The following is a 22,561-nucleotide window of genomic DNA, read 5'->3' on the forward strand; positions in this document are numbered from 1 at the left end:
GATCCACCTTCCTCAGCCTCCCAAAGTGCTGGGATTACAGGCATGAGCCACCATGCCCGGCCCATGCATGTATAGTTAATGTCGAAGTAGATAATTTAACAAACATCAATGAAGTGTAAGATCTTTCACTCATAGGTGCAAAATATCATGCCAATGGCCCTCTATGAGCTGTCATAAGCCACAACCTAGAGATTCAAGTCCATTTCAATTTTAAAGCCAACCCACTTCATACACAAGAACGCAAAGAAGACAGAAAAACCCACTACCTGCAGGCTGAGGCTGATGCTGTGACGTGGCCCTGGCCTGTCACGGCGTGTTACAGCATTGCCCAGGCCTGTATCATGTTCCCTAGATTGCTGACTACCAACTAGTTACAGCTGACTCTAATCAGCCCAGGATTTGACCATCTCTGCATCGAACCTGGAATTGCCACTTTTAAAATGGAAACACTGCTTCTCACCTCTCCTCCCTAGACTCCCTTTCACAGAGGAAAGCATCACAGGGAAATAAAGCCGCTGCTTTTTTTTCCTTCTTTGCTTTGCTTTGTCTCTTTCTTTTCTCTGTCTCTCTCTTCTCTTTTTTGTTCTTTCTCTTTTTTTGAGACAGGGTCTCACTCTCTCGCCCAGGCTGGAGTGCAGTGGCACCATCGGCTCACTGCAACCTCCGCCTCCCAGGTTCAAGCAATTCTTGTGTCTCAGCCTCCCAAGTAGCTAGGATGACAGACATGTGCCACCGTGCCTGGCTAATTTTTGTAGTTTTAGTAGAGAGGGTTTCACTGTGTTGGCCAGGCTTCTTTCCCTCCCTCCCCCAACTCTTCTTTCCTTCCTTTCTCTCTCCCTGCCTACTTTCCACCTTTGGGGTGTGTTGAATTTGTTGAGTCATGGTGAACAAGCAGAAACTCCAATGATACTGTTACCAAACAGAGAACTTTGCACAAAGTTGACGTGATTAATAATTCATTCACATAATCCTCATGCTCACAATAGCCTGCAATGGATTTTCTGTTTGCTTACGGCTGGAAAGCTACTGTGGCCAGACTCCAACTCCTCCCACTGTAGATAACACCAGTCTTCATAAGCAGCATGGAGCCGGGCCGGTAGCTCACGCCTGTAATCCCAGCACTTTGGAAGGCCGAGGTGGGCGGATCACCTGAGGTCAGGGGTTTGAGACCAGCCTGTCTCTACTAACAATATAAAAATTACTTGGAAGTCGCAGTGGGTGCCTGTAATCCCAGATACCCGGGAGACTGAAGCAGGAGAATTGCTTGAAGCCAGGAGACGGAGGCTGCAGTGAGCCGAGATTGAACCACTGCACTCTAGTGTCGGCGACACAGTAAGACTGTCTCAAAAACAACAACAAAAAGCAGGACGTGAGAGTTCTACCTGCTCACTCAGAATCATTTCTGCACCTACCATGGCCACCTTTGTGGAGCTCAGTACCAAAGCCAAGATGCCCATTGTGGGCCTGGGCACTTGGAAGGTAAATATGCAAATCTTTGCACAGCCTTCTTCTCTGGAGGGGCGTTTGGGTGTTTTCTCTTTCTACATTCAGCCAGGAAAGCCTGGAGGTCGGGCAGGAGTTTCGAGAGGTGAGATTCAGTACTGGAGCCGGGAGTCCGGTTGCTTTCTTTTCTCAGAGCTGATTCAGGCTGCAAAGCTCCAAGGCTGGCTTTCCCAGCAGTGCTGAGAGCTTCTTTAGCAAGTATCAAATTTCAAGCAGCTGTTGGACCTAAAATTGTTTTCCAGGGCAGTTTCTCTCTCTGGCTCTAGGACACAATTGGGCTCAACATTTCCCCAGAGTCTTGGCTGTGGGTTTGTTGTGGGCTGGGTGGTTGCGGAGAGGATGCAAAGCCATAAGTCCCTGGCATCCCTTTGCAGATCAGGGTGTGGGACTTGGGCTAGCAAAATCCATATGACCTGGGAGCTTGTTAGAAATGCAGAACTGGCCGGGTGTGGTGGCTCATGCCTGTAATCCCAGCACTTTGGGAGACCCAGACAGGAGGATTGCTTGAGCCCAGGACTTGGAGACCAGCCTGGGCAACATAGCAAGACTCCCTTTGTATAGAAAATAAATAAATTAGCTGAGCATGGTGGGACGCACCTGTAGTCCCAGTCACTTGGGAGGCTGAGGTGGAGATTGAGTGTTGAGCCTGAGAGGTCAAGGTTGCAGTGAGCAGTGATGGTGCCACTGCACTCCAGTTTCGGCAACAGAGTGAGATCCAAGAAAGAAAGAGCAAAAACGCAGAGTCTCAGACTCCACCCCAGGCTACCTAATGGGCATCTGCACTTTAACAAGATCCCCAGGTGATTCCTGTACACACTGAAATCTGCAACGTGCTAGGGCTGCCGAGAGCCTGGCCTGGGAGTCCTGAGCTCCACCTGGCTGTGTTCATGTCAGCTGGCAAAACGGCGTAAGGCACATCCAGGACTCAGTGAGGCAGGTTCCTGAGCCTCTCTTAGGCTAAGTTTGAAGTTGTTCCATCACCACCTCACTCTGCCTTCTTTGCCATTTCCATCCATGATGGCACTACCCTAACTAGCGACCAGAAGCAGTCTTTGGAATTCCTCTTTTCTCCTATCCCTCATGGCTAATGCCTGTGCTGAGTCTTCTGCCTCTGGCTCTTTCCTTCTGTGCACACTGATGTTTCCCCTCTCTTGTGCCGAGCTGGAGGGTCGGACACTGTGTTGCCACACTGGGTCATTCTCAGGATACATTCTAGGTGTATCTGGATGAACAGATCACTTCCAGCTTGATTCATGCACAGCGTCTCTTGTTCAATAGCAAGATTTGCCCAAAATCAGAGCTTCAATCCTATATAAATGGAACAGATAATCACTTCCAGAACTCCAGGGAATCTGCCCACCCTGGGTAAGTTCACCAGACAGTTTCAGAATTTTGGAATTGAACGTAAGAATTATGAAGGGAGCCTCTTCAACACGTGGAGATGATAGACTAAAGGATTATGAACTTAGCAGTAGAGGTGAAGGATGGTGTAGCATAGCGGTTGGGGACACAGGGGTGCTTCTGGATGCCTGGCAGCAGCCCGTTTCTTGTCCAGGCGGTAGGGCAGCTGTGCATCTATGTTTTGTGTTCTTTTCAATGTTTGTTATCTCACAGTAGAAGAGGTTTAAAAGACTATTTTGTGAGAGATCAAGTTTTAAGTGCTTTTTGCCCCCATCATTGACTTGGTTAGGTTAGAACAAATATGTGATAATTCTATTTGCTTTCTTTTCTTTCCTTCCCTTCTTTCTCTCCCTCTCTCGTTCTCCCTCCCTCCCTCTTTCTTCTTATAGGAATGGAAAACAAACTCTATTCCTATAAGGTTTTCTATTTCTCCTTTTTTTCTGAAAGGATCCTTGTATAATGAACGGCCTCTACTGAGCCTTACTGCGTGTCAGGTGATGTGCTTAACTTAACATTCATTGCAGCATGTCATCACCACAAAGGCCTCATGAGGCTGGTACAATTTTTTTTTTTTTTTTTCATTTTGCAGACAAGGTTTAGAGAGATGGAATCAACTACTTAGACCCACAAACCCAGTAAGTGTTGGAATCCGGATTGATGCTGTAATGACCATTATCCAGATCCTTATCACCATTTGGGGATAGTGTCTGAAAATTCCTCTGGGTATTTAGAGTCAAGCTTCATCTGGGTCTTCAGGAAGTTGCAGTGGAGCCATCTGCACTCCCCGACACACCTGAAGACATTTCAGGACTAACCTGGATGAAAGGGAACTGACTTTAACTAGGACAGGACATAAGGATATAATCATAAAATTAATTCACTTTCCTCCTTTTGAAAACGTTTCTAAAGTGTGTATCCTCCCGGATATTGCCTGGCAACGGAGACCCCAGTAAGGCCTTGGTTTGGAGAAACTGGGCCATGTGGGGCAGCCTATTGAAGGTGGTCTGGGGACAAGACAATATGTTGGTTGCTGAGTGTGGTGTAATTCCAGCTACTGGGGAGGTGGGAGGATTGCTTGAACCTGGGAGTGTGAGGCCAGCCTGGGCAACATGGCAAGTCCCCATCGCTTAAAAATAAAAAAAAAATACATGTGTGATGGGCTTTTCTTTTGCCTTTCAGTCTCCTCTCGGCAAAGTGAAAGAAGCAGTGAAGGTGGCCATTGATGCAGGATATCGCCACATTGACTGTGCCTATGTCTATCAGAATGAACATGAGGTGGGGGAAGCCATCCAAGAGAAGATCCAAGAGCAGGCTGTGAAGCGGGAGGACCTGTTCATCGTCAGCAAGGTGCATATGGCGCATTGGGTGGGAGGCCTTCACTTCAAGGCAGGCAGAAGTATCTGGGTCGGGTCGGCAGTGAGAACTCTGTCAGCCTTTTCTACATGTAGCCCTTTCCATCCCTGCCTTGATAATATCCATGGATACAATTCTATCCATACTCCAAGCTGCTATTGATATTTGAACATGTCTTTGCTGCACCACCTGCCTGCGGGTTGGTTTTCCCACAGTGGGCTTTTCTCCATGGAGCCCTGCACTGCCCTGGGCCTCCCTGTTCCCCATCAGAGGGATCCACCTTCTGCCCAGAGGCAGTCAGAGGCCAAGGGTGCAGGCAGGGCTGGATGTGTGACCTCCCTGTCAGCACTGTGGTCTCCCTGTCAGCACTGTGGTCTCCCTGTCAGCACTGTGGTCATGCAAGTATGTCCCTGAGGCTGTCACCCAGAGGGCATTTTGGAAACAGTAGGAGCATTTTTCTATTGTCACATACGATTTCCTTTATTAAGTCTATCGAAAGGTGAGGTAGTCAATGTTTTAAAAAAGAAGAGGGTGTTGGGTGTGAGGGGGTTGAGAATCACTGGATTTACATTATACACAACTTGCTGAGAAAACACTAGTTCTAGGTACGTGGATGTTGCATACATCTGGTGGGACAAACAGACCCCACTGTGTAGCAGCCAAGTGTGGATAAAGCCCTTATATAGTTATCATCTGGGGCCTGACAGGCTTGATAAGGACCTATCAGATAGGTCAGATAAAGGACCATCTTTTCCCGAAGGCCTAGGAATGCTTGACATTTAAAAGTTACACACAATTCCTGCTCTCAGAGAGCCCACAGCTGAGGATGAGACTGAGACAGGTAAACACGTTTCAAATCTGTGGCCACATTTACTTAAATGATCTGAGAGACATATAGTACTCTATATAGTACTCTATAGGATAGTTGAAAAAGTAAATTGCTTTTAACACTTAAGAATGTCATTGACGTGCTGAGCCCTGGTGATATTCCACACTGTGTCGTGGATCTTAATCAGCTTTTTTATAAATGACCTGTGCCAGGTTAGATCAGGGTGCAAATCAAAAGGCCGGGACAATGAGTATAATGTGGCCCTTCCCTCTCCAAATATTAACAGCTCATTGCTACCCTCTTGCAGTTGTGGCCCACTTTCTTTGAGAGACCGCTTGTGAGGAAAGCCTTTGAGAAGACCCTCAAGGACCTGAAGCTGAGCTATCTGGACCTCTATCTTATTCACTGGCCACAGGGATTCAAGGTTTGAGCGACTCCCTTTCTCAATCTCTAGTTTCTGAGCTGCTGCTAGAAAATAGTAGGTGCACCAGGGCTAAGGGTAGTGTGGTCTGGAGCAGGAGACCTTGCACTTCATAATTGGGAGTGTCAGGTGGTCAGGAAGAGACCTTGGAGCAGAAAGACGCTGGCGTGGAAGGGAGGCTGAGGCCGTGTGTGCTGCTGAGGTGGCCACATGCCTGCGTTTTCTTGCATTTATGTCTGAGAGAAGCCATGATTTCTGGCAGCCCAGACAAGTTGCAACTGCCCTATCACCTTTGTCTTGATTTCGCGCCCTAGAGTTGCCCTCCCAGCAAATCCCTTGGATTAGAACTTGCATAACTATATTCCAGGGCCTAATTATCTTATTAAGCAAAGCACTCCCCGGGAGTGGCATCTTGGAGAAAAGCCCAAGTGTGGTGATGCTGGAAGGAAGCCAGTAGTCATCACGGCTCCCATTGCCTGGGGCTCTGGTCTACCTGCTCCTGAGGGGTGGGAGCGACAAATTACCAGCTCTCTCCCCTCCTGACCAGCGGGAGTGCTGATGGCCTGCCATTCCTTATTCCATGTCTCTTCTAGAGGTTGCAAGGATAGATCTGGCCAATATCTTCCCCAGAAAACCACACCCTGGAGATCTCATCCTTATCCAGTGATATTGTTAAAGTTTGCCCTTGGGTGTACACAGGATCTAGGTGTATGAACTTAATATCCATGGTGATAACAGTGACTTCTGGAATGTACTAACAGCAGATCTGAATGTCAATCCAGTGGTTTCTGAAATATATGGATTAATATGCTATAGTAGATATAGAGATTTTATTTAAACTCACATTCTTGTAGTATGTACTGCAGAGCCTGAAAAACTGGTATGCACATGTGGTACTTAGCAAGAGTCAGGACACTGAAACCTTGTTTACCAGAACCAAGTGTCCTGATGCAGATTCCAGTAAACTTTTCATTCTGTATTTACAGTCTGGGGATGACATTTTCCCCAAAGATGATAAAGGTAATATCATCGGTGGAAAAGCAACGTTCTTGGATGCCTGGGAGGTAGGTTCCAGCTTCCTGTACGTGTGCTGGGAGAGAAATCTTCAGTTATCCATGAGACTTCCCGTTGACATGAAAGAGACCATCTGCCTGATGCTTTCTAATTTCATCATTGTGATTCTCTAGCTCTTCTAATATCTTCCTCATCACCTTTGGCTTTTGGGTGCATCTGATACTATTTATATTTCAAGTCTAGAACTGAGTCTTCAAATAAGACTGAAAATACCATGTACCCCACTTTGGGGAATACACATGCTGTTCTCAAACCAGAACGAGGCATTTGGAACAGGATGTTTGGGCCTGAGTTTGCTCATAACAGCTGAGTAACCTAGGGTCAGGTTTGTAACGTTTTTAGGGCTCAGTTTTCTCTTCCTAAAAAAGAAGTCTTATAACACATACTACTGCTATGTATTTTTGAGGGTGTGATAAAGACTAAGATGGTTTACATGCCAGGAACATTCGTCACAGTAGCCATTTAATCATCTAAACCTATAAGGCAGGCTTAACATCCCCCTTTATAAATAATGACATTTGAAGCCTAGATTGATTGGTGACTTGCACAGGTCATGTCACAATGTGTGTGGCAGAGCTGGGATTGGACCCAGACTCAACTGAATCACAAGTCCAACCACCAAAGCCATCAGCGTGGTGCTTGGCAGGCAGTGAACACACATCCAGAAATCAGGGATCCTGAGTGCCCTGCTTCCCAGATCAAATCATGACCTGTTTCACATCATTCACATTCAAAGTGAATTAAGGGATCAGTGTTTTTTCTGATCATTTTTTATTATACCATTCTATCCTTTTGCAAATGCTAGTAGAGAACGAAGTGGAGGAAAGAGTTATAAATGATCAGTGGCATCTGACTCCAAGAGTTAATGGTGTCATAGTGGCAGCTGTCTGTGTAGGGGTGCATGTATTTACGAGTTTGTATTGTGTTTTACAAGGGAAAATATATTAAGCCTCACGTTTCTGAAATGCTTAGAATGGACATGATTCAACTACACGTAGCTTTTTCTGTGTATTGTTCATTCAAAAACATTAATCCACAAGCACAGTGTTCTTTTTTTAAGACAGAGTCTTACTTTGTCGCCCAGGCTAGAGTGCAGTGGCATCATCTTGTCTCACTGCAACATCCCTCTCTCGAGTTAAAGCCATTCTCCTGCCTTAGCCTCCTGAGTAGCTGGGACTACACGTGTGTACCACCGCGCTCGGCTAACGTTTGTATTTTTAGCAGAGGTAGGGTTTCATGGTCTCGAACTTCTGACCTCAGAGGATCCACCCATCTCGGCTTCCCAGAGTGCTTGGATTACAGGTGTGAGCCACCGCACCTGGCAGTTTGCATTACATTTGATCAATTTTTCTGTCTTAGCTCCTATGATGATATTAAGTACGGCAACTATGTAAGTGTAGCCTGCTTCTCACAGTGCTATGTTTTCTGAATGAATATGGGAATGACTGTTCAATAAAACATTTGAAAGGCATGAAAAGATATCAGTGATCAAGCTCACAGGCTCTGATTTGAAACGAGCAGGCTTGAATATGAAAGCGCTGGATGTTTCTGTAGACCCACAGCCAGTTCAGTAGAAACCTCATTGACCACCCTGAAGCAGAGGGGAGGAAAAAGTATAAAGAAGTCAAGTTCGAAGACAGGCAAACTAACCTGACCTATGATGTACAATAGCTTTTAAATTATCTAATTGCTCAATCGGAAGTTTTGGGGAACCTTATGATTTCATAGCTTTTAAACTCTACTACCCAATTGAATAACTTCGTCTACGCTAGTGGTTCTCAATGTCGGCTGAGCATTAGAATCACCTGAGGAGTTTACAAATCCCAATGTCTAGGCTACAACTCAGATAAAATCTATAACAAACTCTGGGGGGTGAAACCCAGCCACCAATATTACTTTTTTTTTTTAAGTTTAGAGAGTCTTGTTCTGTTGCCCAGGCTGTGGTATAGTGGCAAGATCATAGCTCAGTGCAGCCTCGGACTCCTGGGCTCAAGAAATCCCCCCAAGTAGCTGGGATCAGAGGCACATGCCACCACATCCAACTAATTAAAAAAATTTTTCTGGTAGACAGAGTCTTGCTATGTTGCCCAGGCTGGTTTCGAACACCTGGCCTCAAGCAATCCTCCTGTCTCAGCCTCTGATAATGTGTATCTGAAAGATATATATTACTAGTATGTATTATAAGACTTTTTTTAAGAAGAGAATACTAAGGCCTACACGATTTAAAAAGCTTACCCTAGGTCGCTGAAACCCAGGCCCAAACCCCTTGTTCCAATCCTATCCCAAAGTGCTGAGATTACAGTCATAAGCCACTGCTTCCACTGGTAGTTTTTAAACTTCCCTGGTGATTCCAAATTGCAGACAATGTTGAGAAGGGCTGGATAAAGAGTTCCCTGAACATGTCATGTTCATCCCTGCCTCTGAGCTTTGCTACTGCCTACCTATCTCATAGGCTCATGTTTTTCACCTGTTTTCTCTTTTTTTTTTTTTTCCTGAGGCGCAGTTTAAACTCTACCTGAAGGTCTGCCCTGACAGCTGCAGGCTGTGTGAATCTCTTCCTTCTCTGCCCTTTCTGACTCTGTCTGTGCCACGGTCATGTTATCTGAGGCAGCCTCAGGGTCATGGTTGATGGGTCCACAGAAGGGAACCCTAGCACTTTAACTGAAATAATAATCCCAGAAGAAGGAAGCACATTCTATGCTTTTACATCCTGACAGCTTCTGGAACATGTAATAGATGGCTAATAAATACATGTTGCATTGGAGGATGCTGCTAACATATATGATATCTTTGGGCAAGTTTGGAAAATGCCCAATATACGCTAAAAGTTATACAAAGATTCCCTTCCTTGGGGGTCCCTGTAGTTTCTGTATCGGGAAGCATGGCAGGATATGCAGACAGTGGGTCAGGTTTCAGCCCCACACAACTCTTTGCCCAGGTGTCCCAGCCAGGACATAATCTGTATGCATGACCTTCCTGTAAACCCAAGCACGGTGGGTGCTGGAGAAAGTGACTCAGGACCCACAAGTGAGGCTTCTCCACATTCTGCAGCCTCTTCCTGACTAACACAGCTTGCCCAGGTTTGGGTGTACAATGAACACACAGCAGTAGCTACCCGCTGTCATTTGGATTCATTAAAAATAAAATCATCTCATAAGCTTGCAAATGTTCATTTTTTATTTATTTTTTATTTTTTGCATTACAAAACTTTCATATTTCCCCTGTGTACAGAAGTGTAATTTTGTATGTGTTTCTTTATGTGTAAGGTGAGAGTGGCAAGAATATGAAATCTTTACCTGTAACTCCTAGTTTTTCTTGGGCTGGGGAGGGGCAGTAGGACTGGAACATTCACTGATGGGCACCCACCCTGGACTGAAATTTCCTGTGAATGCTTCGGCTAACCCCGTTGTGATGAATCCTTTAGCAATTTCTGACCCAGGGAGGACAAACGCAAACCAGGGTCCCTGTAGTCCCTCTGGGGCTACCCAAAAGGTTTTCCTTTCTATGACAGGCCATGGAGGAGTTGGTGGATGAGGGGCTGGTGAAAGCCCTTGGCATCTCCAATTTCAGCCACTTCCAGACTGAGAAGCTCTTGAACAAACCTAGACTGAAATATAAACCAGTGACTAACCAGGTAATTTCTGTTTAGTATAAGGGTAAATAAAAGTCTTGACCTATTACTTCTTAAACATTGGGAGGAAAGTTCAATGCTATGCCCTGAGTCTCACCTGAGGGGTCAGTGATCAGGACACTTGCGGAAGGTGTCAGGCTGACCTCATGGGTGTGTTAGCAGGAATCTCAGTGGGTAGGTGTTTGGCCTTTGATTGGTGGTCTTTTTTTGTGTGTGTCGAACTCCCTCCCTGTGAACAACTCAAAAAGCCAGCCAGCTTTCCCCGTGATGATGATTGTTTGCTGTTGCAGGTTGAGTGTCACCCATACCTCACGCAGGAGAAACTGATCCAGTACTGCCACTCCAAGGGCATCACCGTTACGGCCTACAGCCCCCTGGGCTCTCCGGATAGACCTTGGTGAGGCTTCCAAGCAGTGGATCCTTCTCTTGATAATCTTAAAAACATTATTTTGTGTTTGGTAAATATTGGTATGAGATCATAAGTCACTGGAAAGAAAAATGTGTGTAAGGTAATGCATTTGCTACAACCAAATAGGATGACTGTGGGAAAAAATGGGAATTGAAAAGCAACAACAGCAACAACAAAAACATTGCGGACATGTTTGACCCTCTGGGAATATGTCCAGTTCAGCCACCCAAGGATGAACCAGTCTTTGCAAAATGCTCAGACTTCAGAGCCCGGGGAAAGGACCCTAACCTTCCGGGTCCTCCTGCCTGTCTCCCAGATGGAGAGACTCTGATGATCAGTCTTGAGACACTCATTGGAGTGGTGTCCATCTCTACATGGTAGCCATGGTGATTGTTCACATCAGCATCTTTCTGCCTCTAGGGCCAAGCCAGAGGACCCTTCCCTGCTGGAGGAGCCCAAGATTAAGGAGATTGCTGCAAAGCACAAGAAAACCGCAGCCCAGGTACCATATTTTTATTTTTCTTGTTATCCAACAACTGTTTCTTCCAGTCTCATGTTTCATTTCTTGTATTGTCCTCAACTAACTCCTTAAAGGGGAAGAACACAGGAGCTGAAGCCATCTATAGTGTTTCCTTCGAAGTCTGTTGGAACCTCCAGGAAACACAAGAGCTGTCACTGAAACAAAGATAGCTTCTGCCTCACAGCTTCCTGTTAAGCCCTACAGCCAAGTCGCAAAGCAAGGCTTTGGAGTCTAGGGATATAGGTGCAGATGCCAACTCTACCTCTGATCAGCCTTATGACCCAAACTGCTTTCTTTATTCCTAAAAAATGAAGATCACAGAGTTGTCCCTAAGATGAAGGGAGAGAATGAAGCGAGGGGTTGGCACAAATCTAATAGCTGTGAAGGGCTCAGTCAGTATCAACGATTATACCTGAAGCCACAGTGAGCTGCGAAGATGTTTTATTCTTCCTTTCCATAAAAGGAGGGGTCCTTGTAGCCGAGTGGAAACATGATGTCCCCTTTCCGCACAGGTTCTGATCCGTTTCCATATCCAGAGGAATGTGATTGTGATCCCCAAGTCTGTGACACCAGCCCGCATTGTTGAGAACATTCAGGTAAGATCCCGGCTGGTTGGCCCTGGTACTTCTCAGTGGGGTGGGGCAGAGGCAGACCCTCTCACCAGGATTCTCAGCTCATTCCTGCACTGTCTTTGGCCCCTCCGTTCCCACCACCCTATCATTTTCCAGCCCAGGGATCTAGGCTCAGTATACCTGAGATGAATGATCTATGGGCTTAGGACATGCTGGGGACAGTGCCTGGTGAAGCCCTGTCAGGTCTGAGCACAGCTGTGCCTCACACCACTGAGAAGACCCTCAGCTGCCCATGAGCAGCTAAGCCCTGGGCCACCACACGAGCAGACAGTCCTGGCCTCCCTGCTCATCTTCCGGCAGCAGAGGAGGTGTGAACTGTCCTTGGAGAACTGTCTTCTAGAAGGGCGCATCATGGAACACAGGGCCTGTGCACACCTAGGGCTTAATGCCTGTGAACCTGGTCTCCCTCCCCCAGAACACTGAGCACTACAAATACTGCGGTCTTTGTGTAGGACTTAATTTAGAGAAAAATTTGTATCCCGTGAACATAATGGGAAAAACACCTGTGATCAGTTTGTGCTGTTAGAACTCCCTGCCAGAATGGCTGGCAGTCTCCAGTCACAGCAGTAACGGCCTTACTGATGATGTACTGGGACTCCTATCTTTCCAGGTCTTTGACTTTAAATTGAGTGATGAGGAGATGGCAACCATCCTCAGCTTCAACAGAAACTGGAGGGCCTGCAACGTATTGCAGTAAGTGGCATGGAGTTAACTAGGAGCATTGCCAGGAGTTTTTCTAAACTGGTAGAGAGTTAGTTAAAAGGATTAGAAGGCTGCTAGGACTACTTGTGTCTTCAAATACTATTTTGGGGCAGTTCTGAAAGTTAAAATTGGGGTACCTGGGAATCACTGTGATGGACACATCTCTAATTGCTGCTCATTGTCGGAACTTCTGGATGTAGAGCTAGAATTGTAACAGAAGGTGTGTTGTCAATAGGCAGGAGGCGACCATTCACTTATTCATGCATTCAATAAATATCTAGTGGTCCTCTATGTGCCAGGCATTTTCTAGGTGCTTGGGTTATCATACTATGCAAAGCTGCTGCCTCCACTTACTTAGGGAGGGAGGGAAGAAGACAGAACAGAAATAAATCAACTCAAAATTTATGTGTCAGACAGTAACAAATGCTAGACAGAAAAATAAAGTAGGGTAAAATGGATAGGAAGTGGCGGGTGGTAGTGGGACAGATCCTTTATACGCGGTGGGTCAAAGGAGTCTTTGCTGTGAGGGATATGCCATATGGATATTTGGCGAAGACCATTGTTGGCAGTGATAACAGCAGGTGCCAAGACCCTGAGGTGGGATTGTGTTTAGAGCATTCAAGGAAGAAGGCCGGGGAGGCTGGATTAAATAATCTCCAAATGCCTCTTAAAGGAGGTGGTGGTAACTCTACTTTAAATGTCAGATAAGTGATTGAAAGAAAGTTTTCACTCTGGCTAGGTGGGAATCCTAAATCATCTCTTTACAATCAATACTTTCTGATTAATGTATCTAATTAAATATATCAAAGAGATTTGTCTGGCATTTATTACTGCGAGGTCTGCAATTAAATGATAATTTGAATTTCTTCCAATGTTTCTGTACCAAAATGATTTTTCAGCTTTTAAAAATGGTTTCAGTATCTCAAGCATAGCTTCCTTGTCATGATATTCCCTATCTATCCTGCCCACTTTTAGTATCACAGCAGTCTTTCCTCATCTTATAATGGCTTATTTTTATCAGTGTTTAACAAAGCAGCAGCTGCTTAGTGTAAAAAGGAAGGATGAACATAAAACTGAACTCTCCCCCAAACTGAACCACTGCCCTTCCAATGAACATCATTTCCAGTGGAGGCAATGGGTTGGTGGTCAGGAGTAAGTGCACCTGGCCTCGGATCCAACTCTAACACTGGTTTCTTAGCTGTGTGACATTGGGTAAATTTCCTAGTTTTACCTAGTTGGTTTCTTTACCTATAAAGTAGGATGATAATATTAATCGCATCAAACATCCATTGAACCTTAGCTGAGAATGTGCCTGGGTCCTGATCCCTTTGCCGGTGCTATTATCTCATTTAATACTCATAACAATCCCCAAGCTGTCAATTCTGCTGTTGTTTCCTACCTCATCATGTTGTGACAGTGGACTGCGACAAGACTTGTCACTTGCCTCACCTGACACCAGGCTAACCATGAGTTGTCATTCCGAGTTGTTTCCCGTACCCTGGTCACTGTCTGTCCTCCTTGCTAGCAAAGCCCTCGTATCGGTTTGAGGGAAGGTCAAGGTGTGAGCAACCTTCTTGTGTTCTTGCAGGGAGGTGGCTGAGAGAGCACAAATACCATTGAGTCCACCAGAGAAGAATACCTTCTCAACCAGGGCTGTTGCTTTGATGGAACAGAGTTTCTCTCTTTTTTTGTTTCTGCAGATCCTCTCATTTGGAGGACTATCCCTTCCATGCAGAATATTGAGGTTGAATCTCCTGGTGACATTACACAGGGGATTCTCTTTCTTCACTGAAGTGTGACTATCTCCATCAAGTCCTATTTTAGCCAAGCTTATCTGAGATCACAGTGAACTTCGTCCTGCTGTAGACCAGAATCGAGGTGCTGTTTTAGACATGTATTTCTGTATGTGCAACTAGGATCAGAATATCACAGAAAAACATGGCTTGAATAAGCAGATGACAATTTTTTCCTCTTCTCTGATCTGAACAAATATTTGTTAAGCACAAGAAATTCTGCCAACACTGAGGATGTAAAGATCAATAACAAACAATAATGATGGTAACCAAGATGGATTGAGAGTGGACTATGTTCCCACACAACGTGAAGTGTTTTCCTGTGGGGGAAGTCACTGAATCCTCAAAATGACCCCTCTGAGGTAGGTACTCTTAACATCTTAGGAGAGAGAGAGGAGGAACTTGTCAAGGCCACCCCGGTAGTAAGTGACTGAACCAAGTTTCAAAGGCAGGCAGGCTCTGGGAGAGCTCACAGCGATCGTTGGTCATGCTCTTCCTCCTGAGTCTTTTCCTGCCACCTTTCCTCCTTGCCTGTCTCCACTCATTCCCTGTCTTGCTCTCCCACCTTGTCTTCAATACACCATCATGCCAAAGAGTCAATGGCACAGCCTGCAAACTGCACAAAGATGCTACTGTTCACTGAGAGAGATGTGGCACTTCCTTGGGAAGTAGGGTGGAAATACAATAAAGATGCTTACTGTTGCCATTAATCTGGAACATTTCTGTTTGTCCTATAATAATCACTTCTTATGAAATATTCCAACTACATAGAAATGTACAGAAAATAAAGTAATGAGTCTCTGGTCACCCACATTATAATGTTAACAAGTGTTAGCCGGGCGTAGTGGTGTGTACCTTAGTCCCAGCTACTAGAGAGGCTGAAGTGGGAGGGTCGCTTGAACCCAGGAGGTGGAGTTTGCAGTGAGCCAGACTTGCACCACTGCACTCCAGCCTGGGTGACAGAGAGAGACTCTGTCTCAAAACAAGAAACAAAAAACAAATGCTAACATTTTGCCATATTGTCTCCAAACCTTTAAAAAAAATTAAAGAAATTAGGGGTTACCAATATAGTCACGGACCACTTTGTGCACGTCCCGATCCCCATTCCCGTGACTCCTTCTCCAGAGGCAAATGCCTATCCTAAATTGGTGAGTCCCCTCACCCTCTGGTTGGGGTTGGGGGGTGCACCTACATTCCCAGGCTTCCTTGCTATGTTATAACTTCCCCTGGGTTTGCTCAGTGAGAGGTACTGTTAGGAGCTTGAAGGGCTGGAGAAGGGAAGAGCCAGGCATTTCTCTCTCCCTCTCTCTCTGTCTCTTGACCTTGAGTGGCATCTCCAGTAGAAAGCACATTCCTCTGTGGGCCCAGCTTTTTTCCAGGCAGCCTCCACCTTGATTCTATCTCCTACCAGCCAAAGCTTCTGGGTTGAGGGAGCAGCACTCTTTGACTTTCTTCCTTAGGAGCGAGGATCTCTTCCTGCTGCTGCTAAACCGAGTTGCCTCATGTTCTCCTTTCCATAGCCCAGCTATTCCATCACGTGTAACTGATCACCTATTATAACCAATTATTTGAATCAAACACCCAGTATTTAAAAATCTTAGCACAGTTTCTTTTCTTCTGGCCAGACCTTTGCCTGGTATACTTCCCATCCACGTTTTTGTATTTTTAGAAAATATGTTCACATCCATACACAATGTCATAGACTGGGTGCTTTTAAAACAAATATAAAATGTATACAATTCACACACAGGAAGCAATTTCAACACAGAGTAGAGTGATATCTCCTTAGTGAGCATTTGGTGAAAATTTTCTTCTTCATGTGACTGTGATTATAACTTGCTTGATAAAAAGCTTAGGTTATAGGAGAAAATGATTGGGTTTCTTTTACATGGCTTTTTTTTTGTTTGTTTCACTTGAATTTAAACAAACAGAGGTAAATTTAAAAAGCTAATGTGAAGAAATGCTGTGTTGTAAAAAGCAACTCTTAGTTATTCTGTAGAATAACTTTGTCTTTGTCTTTGTAGAGAAGGAGTCTTTCTCTGTTGCCCAGGCTGGAGTGGAGTGCCATGGCATGATTATAGCTCACTGCAATCTTCAATTCCTGGGCTCAAATGATTCTCCTGCCTCAGTGCCATGAGTAGCTCGGAGTACAGGCACAGACCATGAGCTCCTGCTAATGACTTTTTGTAGAGACTTGATCTTGTGATGTTGCTATGTTGCCCAGGCTGGTCTTCAACTTCTGGCCTCAAGTGATCCTTCCGCCTTTGTCTTCCAAAGTGACGGGATCACAGGCAAGTGCCACCTCATCAGCCAGTGATCTGATTATATTTTCAGTATTTATATCTCGAGTAATGAGAACCTTGCAGGTTCTCATGGTCCTCAATGTCACAACTGTAACAAATACAAGGCATCCATCCTAAAATTTGTTCACTATTTTGTCCCAGTTGATCGGAAATAAAGCCACCATCCTCAACAACTAAACCAAAGCCACCATTATGGGGAGAGAATCTAAGGTATACACTACAGATGTGTGTTAAATAACTCTTATGATAATGTAGAGAATTTGCCTTATGAAGAGAAAGGAAGGGGAGTAACCATAGAGAGGAAGATGGTAAGGTCAGTGGGAAAAGGAAGGGAGCTTGTCGTGGGAAATAGGGAGGCAAGGAGTGAGGCTCTTATGTTTCAAGTATTCTCTCCACTCATTGTCTAAGAGAGGGCTAGAAAGATGGGTAGCAACTACCATGGAGATTGTGGAATCACTGTGACTGTCCTGTCGGGCCCAGGTAGTCCAGAGGGCTAGACTTCCCCTGTTGTATTGAAGTGAGATCTGGCATATGCTGGCCAGATGATGCCAAACTATAACTGGGACCTAAAGGGATTTGGATCTCCCAGTCAGACCCCGTAAAGCCTGACTGTCCAGGGCTGCTCCAGTCATTTCAACAACCTTGCAACAACTCTACATTTTACATGATTAAAAATTTGGACCCAGCTGGGACTGGTGGTTCACACCTGTAATCCCAGCACTTTGGGAGGTTGAGGCAGGAGGATCACTTGAGGCCAGGAATTCGAGACTAGCCTGGGCAGTATAATGAGACTGTTGCTATATGAAATATTATTAAACAAAATGTGGAGCCTACTTATTGGATTATTGTGAGATTTAACTGTACATTAAAGTTAAAAATGTACAGACCAAAGAGGCTTCTGTAGAAAATAGTTTTCACTAAAATTTGAAAGAACCCTGAGGAGTGAAGATTGTTGGAAATAAGTGTTTTTTTGCTTTTTGTTTTTTGTGTTTTTTGCTTTAATGAGCGTTCATGACTATAGCAATGCAAACTCTGAACAGACAATTATGCAAAAATATGCCAGTGGCAGTGGATCACGCCTGTAATCCCAGCGCTTTGGGAGGTTGAGAAGGGTGGATCATTTGAGGTCAGGAGTTTGCGACCAGCCTGGCCATCATGGCAAAACCTGGTCTCTAATAAAACTATAAAACTTATCTAGGCATGGTGGCACACCCCTGTAATCTCACTCAGGAGGCTGAGGCAGGAGAATTGCTTGAACCCAGGAGGCGGAGGCTGCAGGGAGCCGAGATTGCGCCACTGCATCCTGCCTGGGTGACAGAGTGAAATTCCATCTCAAAACAAAAACAAACAAACAAACAATAGGAAGTAAACAGACCTGGACAAAACCATTAGGCAATTTTCTTAGAATCAATTGAGCTTATTCATATCAATAAGAGAAATCTAAGATGCCCAAAACAAAGTTGGTACATAAAAATTGATCATTAAATGACATGAAAAATTGTACAGACTAGTCATAAAAATGCAAATTAAAATAAGCCTTTTTCACTATCAAACCAACAAAACTGAGAAATAAAAGGCAAATCTATTTAGAAAGATATGAATATTTGTGTAACAGAGTTTTCTTCTATGTTGTTTGGCAACAAGTTTATTATTGTTATACTTTTACATGATTTTCAAAATTTCCACAATAAGAAATGAACTTTTACATTCTAGAAAGGCATTAAGGATTTAAAAAATAACAGATTTACCTCAATTAGTTATTTTATACATCCACTGGGAAAACCAAATGAAAAAGACACTTTTATTTCAAATTATTCTCATTTAACAAGTCTTTCCATTTTTGAAAATACGTATTCTAAATGTACAATGCAGAGGAATTTGATTACATTTAATTTTAAATTCTATCTAATTCATTTGTTTTTCCTCATTTGTTGTCAGCGTTTTCCCAGAAACGTCATGAAAGTTTTGCACCCTTAAAATCTTAGAGTGTTGCCTTCCAGCGCTTTTGTTGGTTCAAAAATGTCAACCCCTAGATAAGTTAGGGAGAGTTGGTGGGACCAAGAGGACCTTGACCGTTACTAAAAAACTAAACAGGAGAGGTACTTGTGCCTCAGGGTTTTGCCCTTGCTATTCTCACTGCCCGAGATGCTCTGCTCTCAGGTATTAGAATAATTCTCTAACTTGTATTTTTAATTTCCTTGCTGATTTATCATCTTCTCAGAGAGGCCCTTCTTCATCATCCTATTTAAAATTAACCCATCTCCTCTGATATTTCCTCTTGGCCTTCTGTGTTTTCTTCTTCTCCATAGCATTTGTTTATCAACATGTTATATATTTTATATATTTGCTGTTTGCTTGCTTACCCTGTTTCTACCCACTAGAATGTAAGCTCTATGAGAGAAGGGATTTCTGCAGTTTGTTAATTATTATATTCCCCTGCCTCAATGATATCTGGAGAATAAATGGATAGATGGAATGTGTGGACCAATGGATGGACGAATGGATGGATGAATGGAGGGAGGCGTGGATGGATGGATGGAAATAAGGAAGGAAGGATGGAAGGATGAATGGAATGAAGGGTGGGTGGGGGATACATGGATTGGGGTTGGATGAATGATGGATTGATGGATGGATGGATGGATGGATGGATGGATGGATGTGTGGGATATGATGAAGTTTCTCTTCAAATTATGTGATCAATCTTTATTTGATTAGTAATTCACAGTAACCCCTCCACCTTTTTTCCTATTTCTTCTTTTTCCCTTTTTGCCTTTGTTAGATGCCCAGGCATGCCACAATACCAGGCGTTATCAGTAGTAGCTGACATTCCATTCCCTATTTGGAAGGAGGACTAACTTTTGTGTTCTTTACAGACACTACTTCCCCTTTATTCTCTGCTTTTTTCTTTACATGCTCACTTTATCTTAAAAAATCAAATGTTTAGTCAACCAGGATGAGTTTAGATTGTACAACCCGACCCTGGCCAATGGAGGAAGGGTACTGGGGCAGAACTTGCGTCAGGAATAAAGGCTCTCATTCCCTTTTGTTCTTGTGTGATCTCATGGCGACTGCCCAAGGAGGCACCCCTGGGCGCAGAAGTAAAATTGCTTTGCTAAGAATCCTTCGTTCAAGTGTTCAATTTCCTTAAGGTTTTGAGCATTACTCCTAACAGTTCTGGGGCCCAACTTTGGGTCTCGAATATTCTCCTTAGGGAGGGAGGCCTACAGTCACCCCACCCAAAGGGGATGCATCCTACTGTCTAGTTACCGTGCCCCTAGCATGAGGGTGATCATGGCCCACCTGTTGTAAGGAATAAATCTGGATTCTCAGCAAAGTGGGGAAGAGAGCCTTGCAAGACCGTGGCAATAAGAGGAGCAGGTAATTCTTCTGCACAGAATAAGGTAGGAGACTTCGAGAAGGTGACAAAGTATTTTCTAGGTGGTCGGGATAAGTTGGAGGCTGAGAGTGTATTAAGGGAGGAGACCACCCCTCATATTGTCTTATGCCCAATTTCTGCCTCCAAAGAAAGAAGAAGTAAAAACTAAAAGGCAGAAATGAAATCCACAGGAAGACAGCCCGACGCCACACCCTGGACCTGGTAGTTAAAGATCAACCCCTGACCTAATTGGTTCTGTTATCTATAGATTACAGACATTGTATAGAAATGCACTGTAAAAATCCCTATCTTGTTTTGTTCCAATCTAATTACCAGTGCACACAGCCCCCAGTCACGTACCTCCGCTTGCTCAATCAATCAGGACCCTCTCACATGCACCCCCTAAGAGTTGTGAGCCCTTAAAAGGGACAGGAATTGCTTACTTGGGGAGCTCGGCTCTTGAGACAGAAGTCTTGCTGATACCCCTGGTGGAATAAAGCGCTTCCTTCTTTATTTCGGTGTCTGAGGAGTTTTGTCGGCGGCTCTTCCTGCTACATTTCAAATGAGACTAAGTATGGTGGTTGTGTGGAGTGAGTGAGTCTTGTCTGTGGCCTCATGCTGCCATCTATCAACTAGAGGCAGGAACAGACAGAGCAGACAAAGAGGAAGGGGGAGAGTAGAAAATTCAAACAGGTGGGGTTGGAGCCTTTCCCCAAAGCCTCAGTAAGCCTCCAGGAAGGGGGAGGGTAGAAATCTCTAACAGGAGGGGTTGGGCCCCCTCCCATAATCCCAAAAATGGGGAGCGTTTCAAGTAAGATGGGAAAACTAGAGAGTCTAGAGAGGATGAAATTCCTTCTGATAGCCCCTTGCGGCTTCTGCTAAAGTCTTGAAAAGATAATAAGAGAACCAAGTATAAACAAAAACAGTAGATGATAAAATATTGTTGTTTTACTTTAGTTCAAGAATCCATCCTTAAGCCTTCACTTTTCTGGCCAAAATTTAAGTCTAATGAAGAGCGGACGTGTCATCTCTTAATCGAACATGTTAATGGTAAGAGCCCTGTCTCTGGAAAAATCAATTCCGCCCTCTGCTGGCGGCAGGGATCAGTTCTCCTTTACCCTTCAGACTCAGGAGGGAGAAAGTCAGAAGCCAATGTTTCTAAAGGGGAAAGAGTTCCCATGCCTAGACAACCCACACCTACTAACCCATGGGATCTTGTAAATCATCTTCCTTCCTTCAGTGCCCCCAATCCCGCCCCTCCTGTTCCTGGCTTAGGTCCCTCTGGCTGTGGTTTCAGGTTACTGCACAGCCTTTTCAGGCCATGCTCCAGACTGTGCTGTCCCACCAACTGAGGTTTTAGGTTACTCCCCAGAGGCTTCAGGCCACGCCCCACCCAGTTACAACTGTATTAAATCAAAAAGCAAGGAGGTAGATCACTAACTCGAAAAATTTTAAATATGAGGCTATCTTACTGATGATTTAATATTAACTCCTAATAATTCAGTTCCCCAGCAGGCTGGTTTTTTTTTTTTTTTTTTTTTTTTTGAGAGTTTCACTCTTATTGCCCAGTCTGGAGTTCAAAGGCACGATCTCGGCTTACTGCAACCTCTGCCTCCTGGGTGCAAGCGATTCTCCTGCCTCAGCCTCTCAGGTAGCTGGGATTAAGGGCTTGTGCCAAAACGCCTGGCTGATTGTTTTGCATTTTTAGTAGAGAGGGGGTTTCCCCATGTTTGTCAGAGTGGTCTTGAACTTCCGACCTCAGGTGATCCGCCCGCCTCGGCTTCCCAACGTGCTGGGATTACAGGCATGAGCCACCGCACCCGGCCATCCAGCAGGCTTTTTAACGGGGGATCCAAACTTAAAAGGAGAGTACGCATGTTTGAATCTGATTAATTACCATACCTAAGTTCAACCAGAGTTAGAAAAACTCCCTTCAACACAGCACGGCACTGATTCATAGATGGATCCTCCCAGATGATTAAAAGAAAAAGACTCAGTGATTATGGAAAGACGCTTGAAAAGTAAAATCAGGAAGGTGGCCTGGTAATTGGTCTTCCCAAGGGTGTAAACTGTTTGCACTCAGCCAAGCTTTAGGACATTTACAAAACCAAGAAAACACTCTCTGTACTGACTCTAAGTATGCCTTTGGGGTGGCACACACATTTGGAAAAATTTGGATGGAGAGGGGTCTTATCAATAGTAGAGGCCAAGATTTAGTTCAAATAGAACTGATGCTCGTGTCCTCAACAATCTCCAACTGCCAGAAGTGACAGCTATTGTATATGTCCCAGGGCACCAAAAGGACTTGCCTTTCACAAGTCGAGGAAATAATCCTGCAGATCAAATAGCAAAACAAGTTGCCATTTCTTCCATTTAACTCCATGCCTTCCTTCTCCTACTGCAATCCCCGTTTTCTCTTCAATTAAAAAAAAGAAGTTGATAAGAATAGGAGCTAAAGAAAATGCGGAAAGGAAATGGATGTTACCAGATTAAAGGGAAATGTTGTCAAAACCTCTCATGAGGGAAGTCTGTCTCAATTATGTCAAGGGACCCACTGGGGACCCCAAGCAATGTGCGATGCAGTTCTCTGGGTTTATGGGTGTATAGGAATTTA

The 22,561-nt window shown here is 44.6% G+C and overlaps 1 protein-coding gene across 1 annotated transcript; it reads left to right on the top strand.

The window, feature by feature from the left end:
* Positions 1-1,375: 1,375 nt before the first annotated feature.
* On the top strand, positions 1,376-20,460 carry LOC103247760 (aldo-keto reductase family 1 member B10). Its single transcript, XM_073009351.1, has 10 exons — positions 1,376-1,479; positions 4,084-4,251; positions 5,394-5,510; positions 6,494-6,571; positions 10,093-10,215; positions 10,503-10,609; positions 11,042-11,123; positions 11,654-11,737; positions 12,384-12,466; positions 14,176-20,460. The coding sequence occupies exons 1-10, from the start codon at positions 1,414-1,416 to the stop codon at positions 14,216-14,218; spliced, it is 951 nt and encodes a 316-aa protein (XP_072865452.1). The 5' UTR covers positions 1,376-1,413; the 3' UTR covers positions 14,219-20,460.
* Positions 20,461-22,561: the final 2,101 nt, after the last annotated feature.

The sequence above is a fragment of the Chlorocebus sabaeus genome, chromosome 21 (assembly GCF_047675955.1).
Source record: "Chlorocebus sabaeus isolate Y175 chromosome 21, mChlSab1.0.hap1, whole genome shotgun sequence".
In the NCBI taxonomy this organism is placed as follows: Eukaryota; Metazoa; Chordata; class Mammalia; order Primates; family Cercopithecidae; genus Chlorocebus; species Chlorocebus sabaeus.

Coding starts and splice junctions, on each gene's coding strand:
- LOC103247760 (XM_073009351.1), top strand. CDS start 1,414: ATGGCCACCTTTGTGGAGCTCAGTACCAAAGCCAAGATGCCCATTGTG. Junction 6,572..10,092: donor CGTTCTTGGATGCCTGGGAG/GTAGGTTCCAGC, acceptor TTTCTATGACAG/GCCATGGAGGAGTTGGTGGA. Junction 10,610..11,041: donor GGCTCTCCGGATAGACCTTG/GTGAGGCTTCCA, acceptor TTCTGCCTCTAG/GGCCAAGCCAGAGGACCCTT.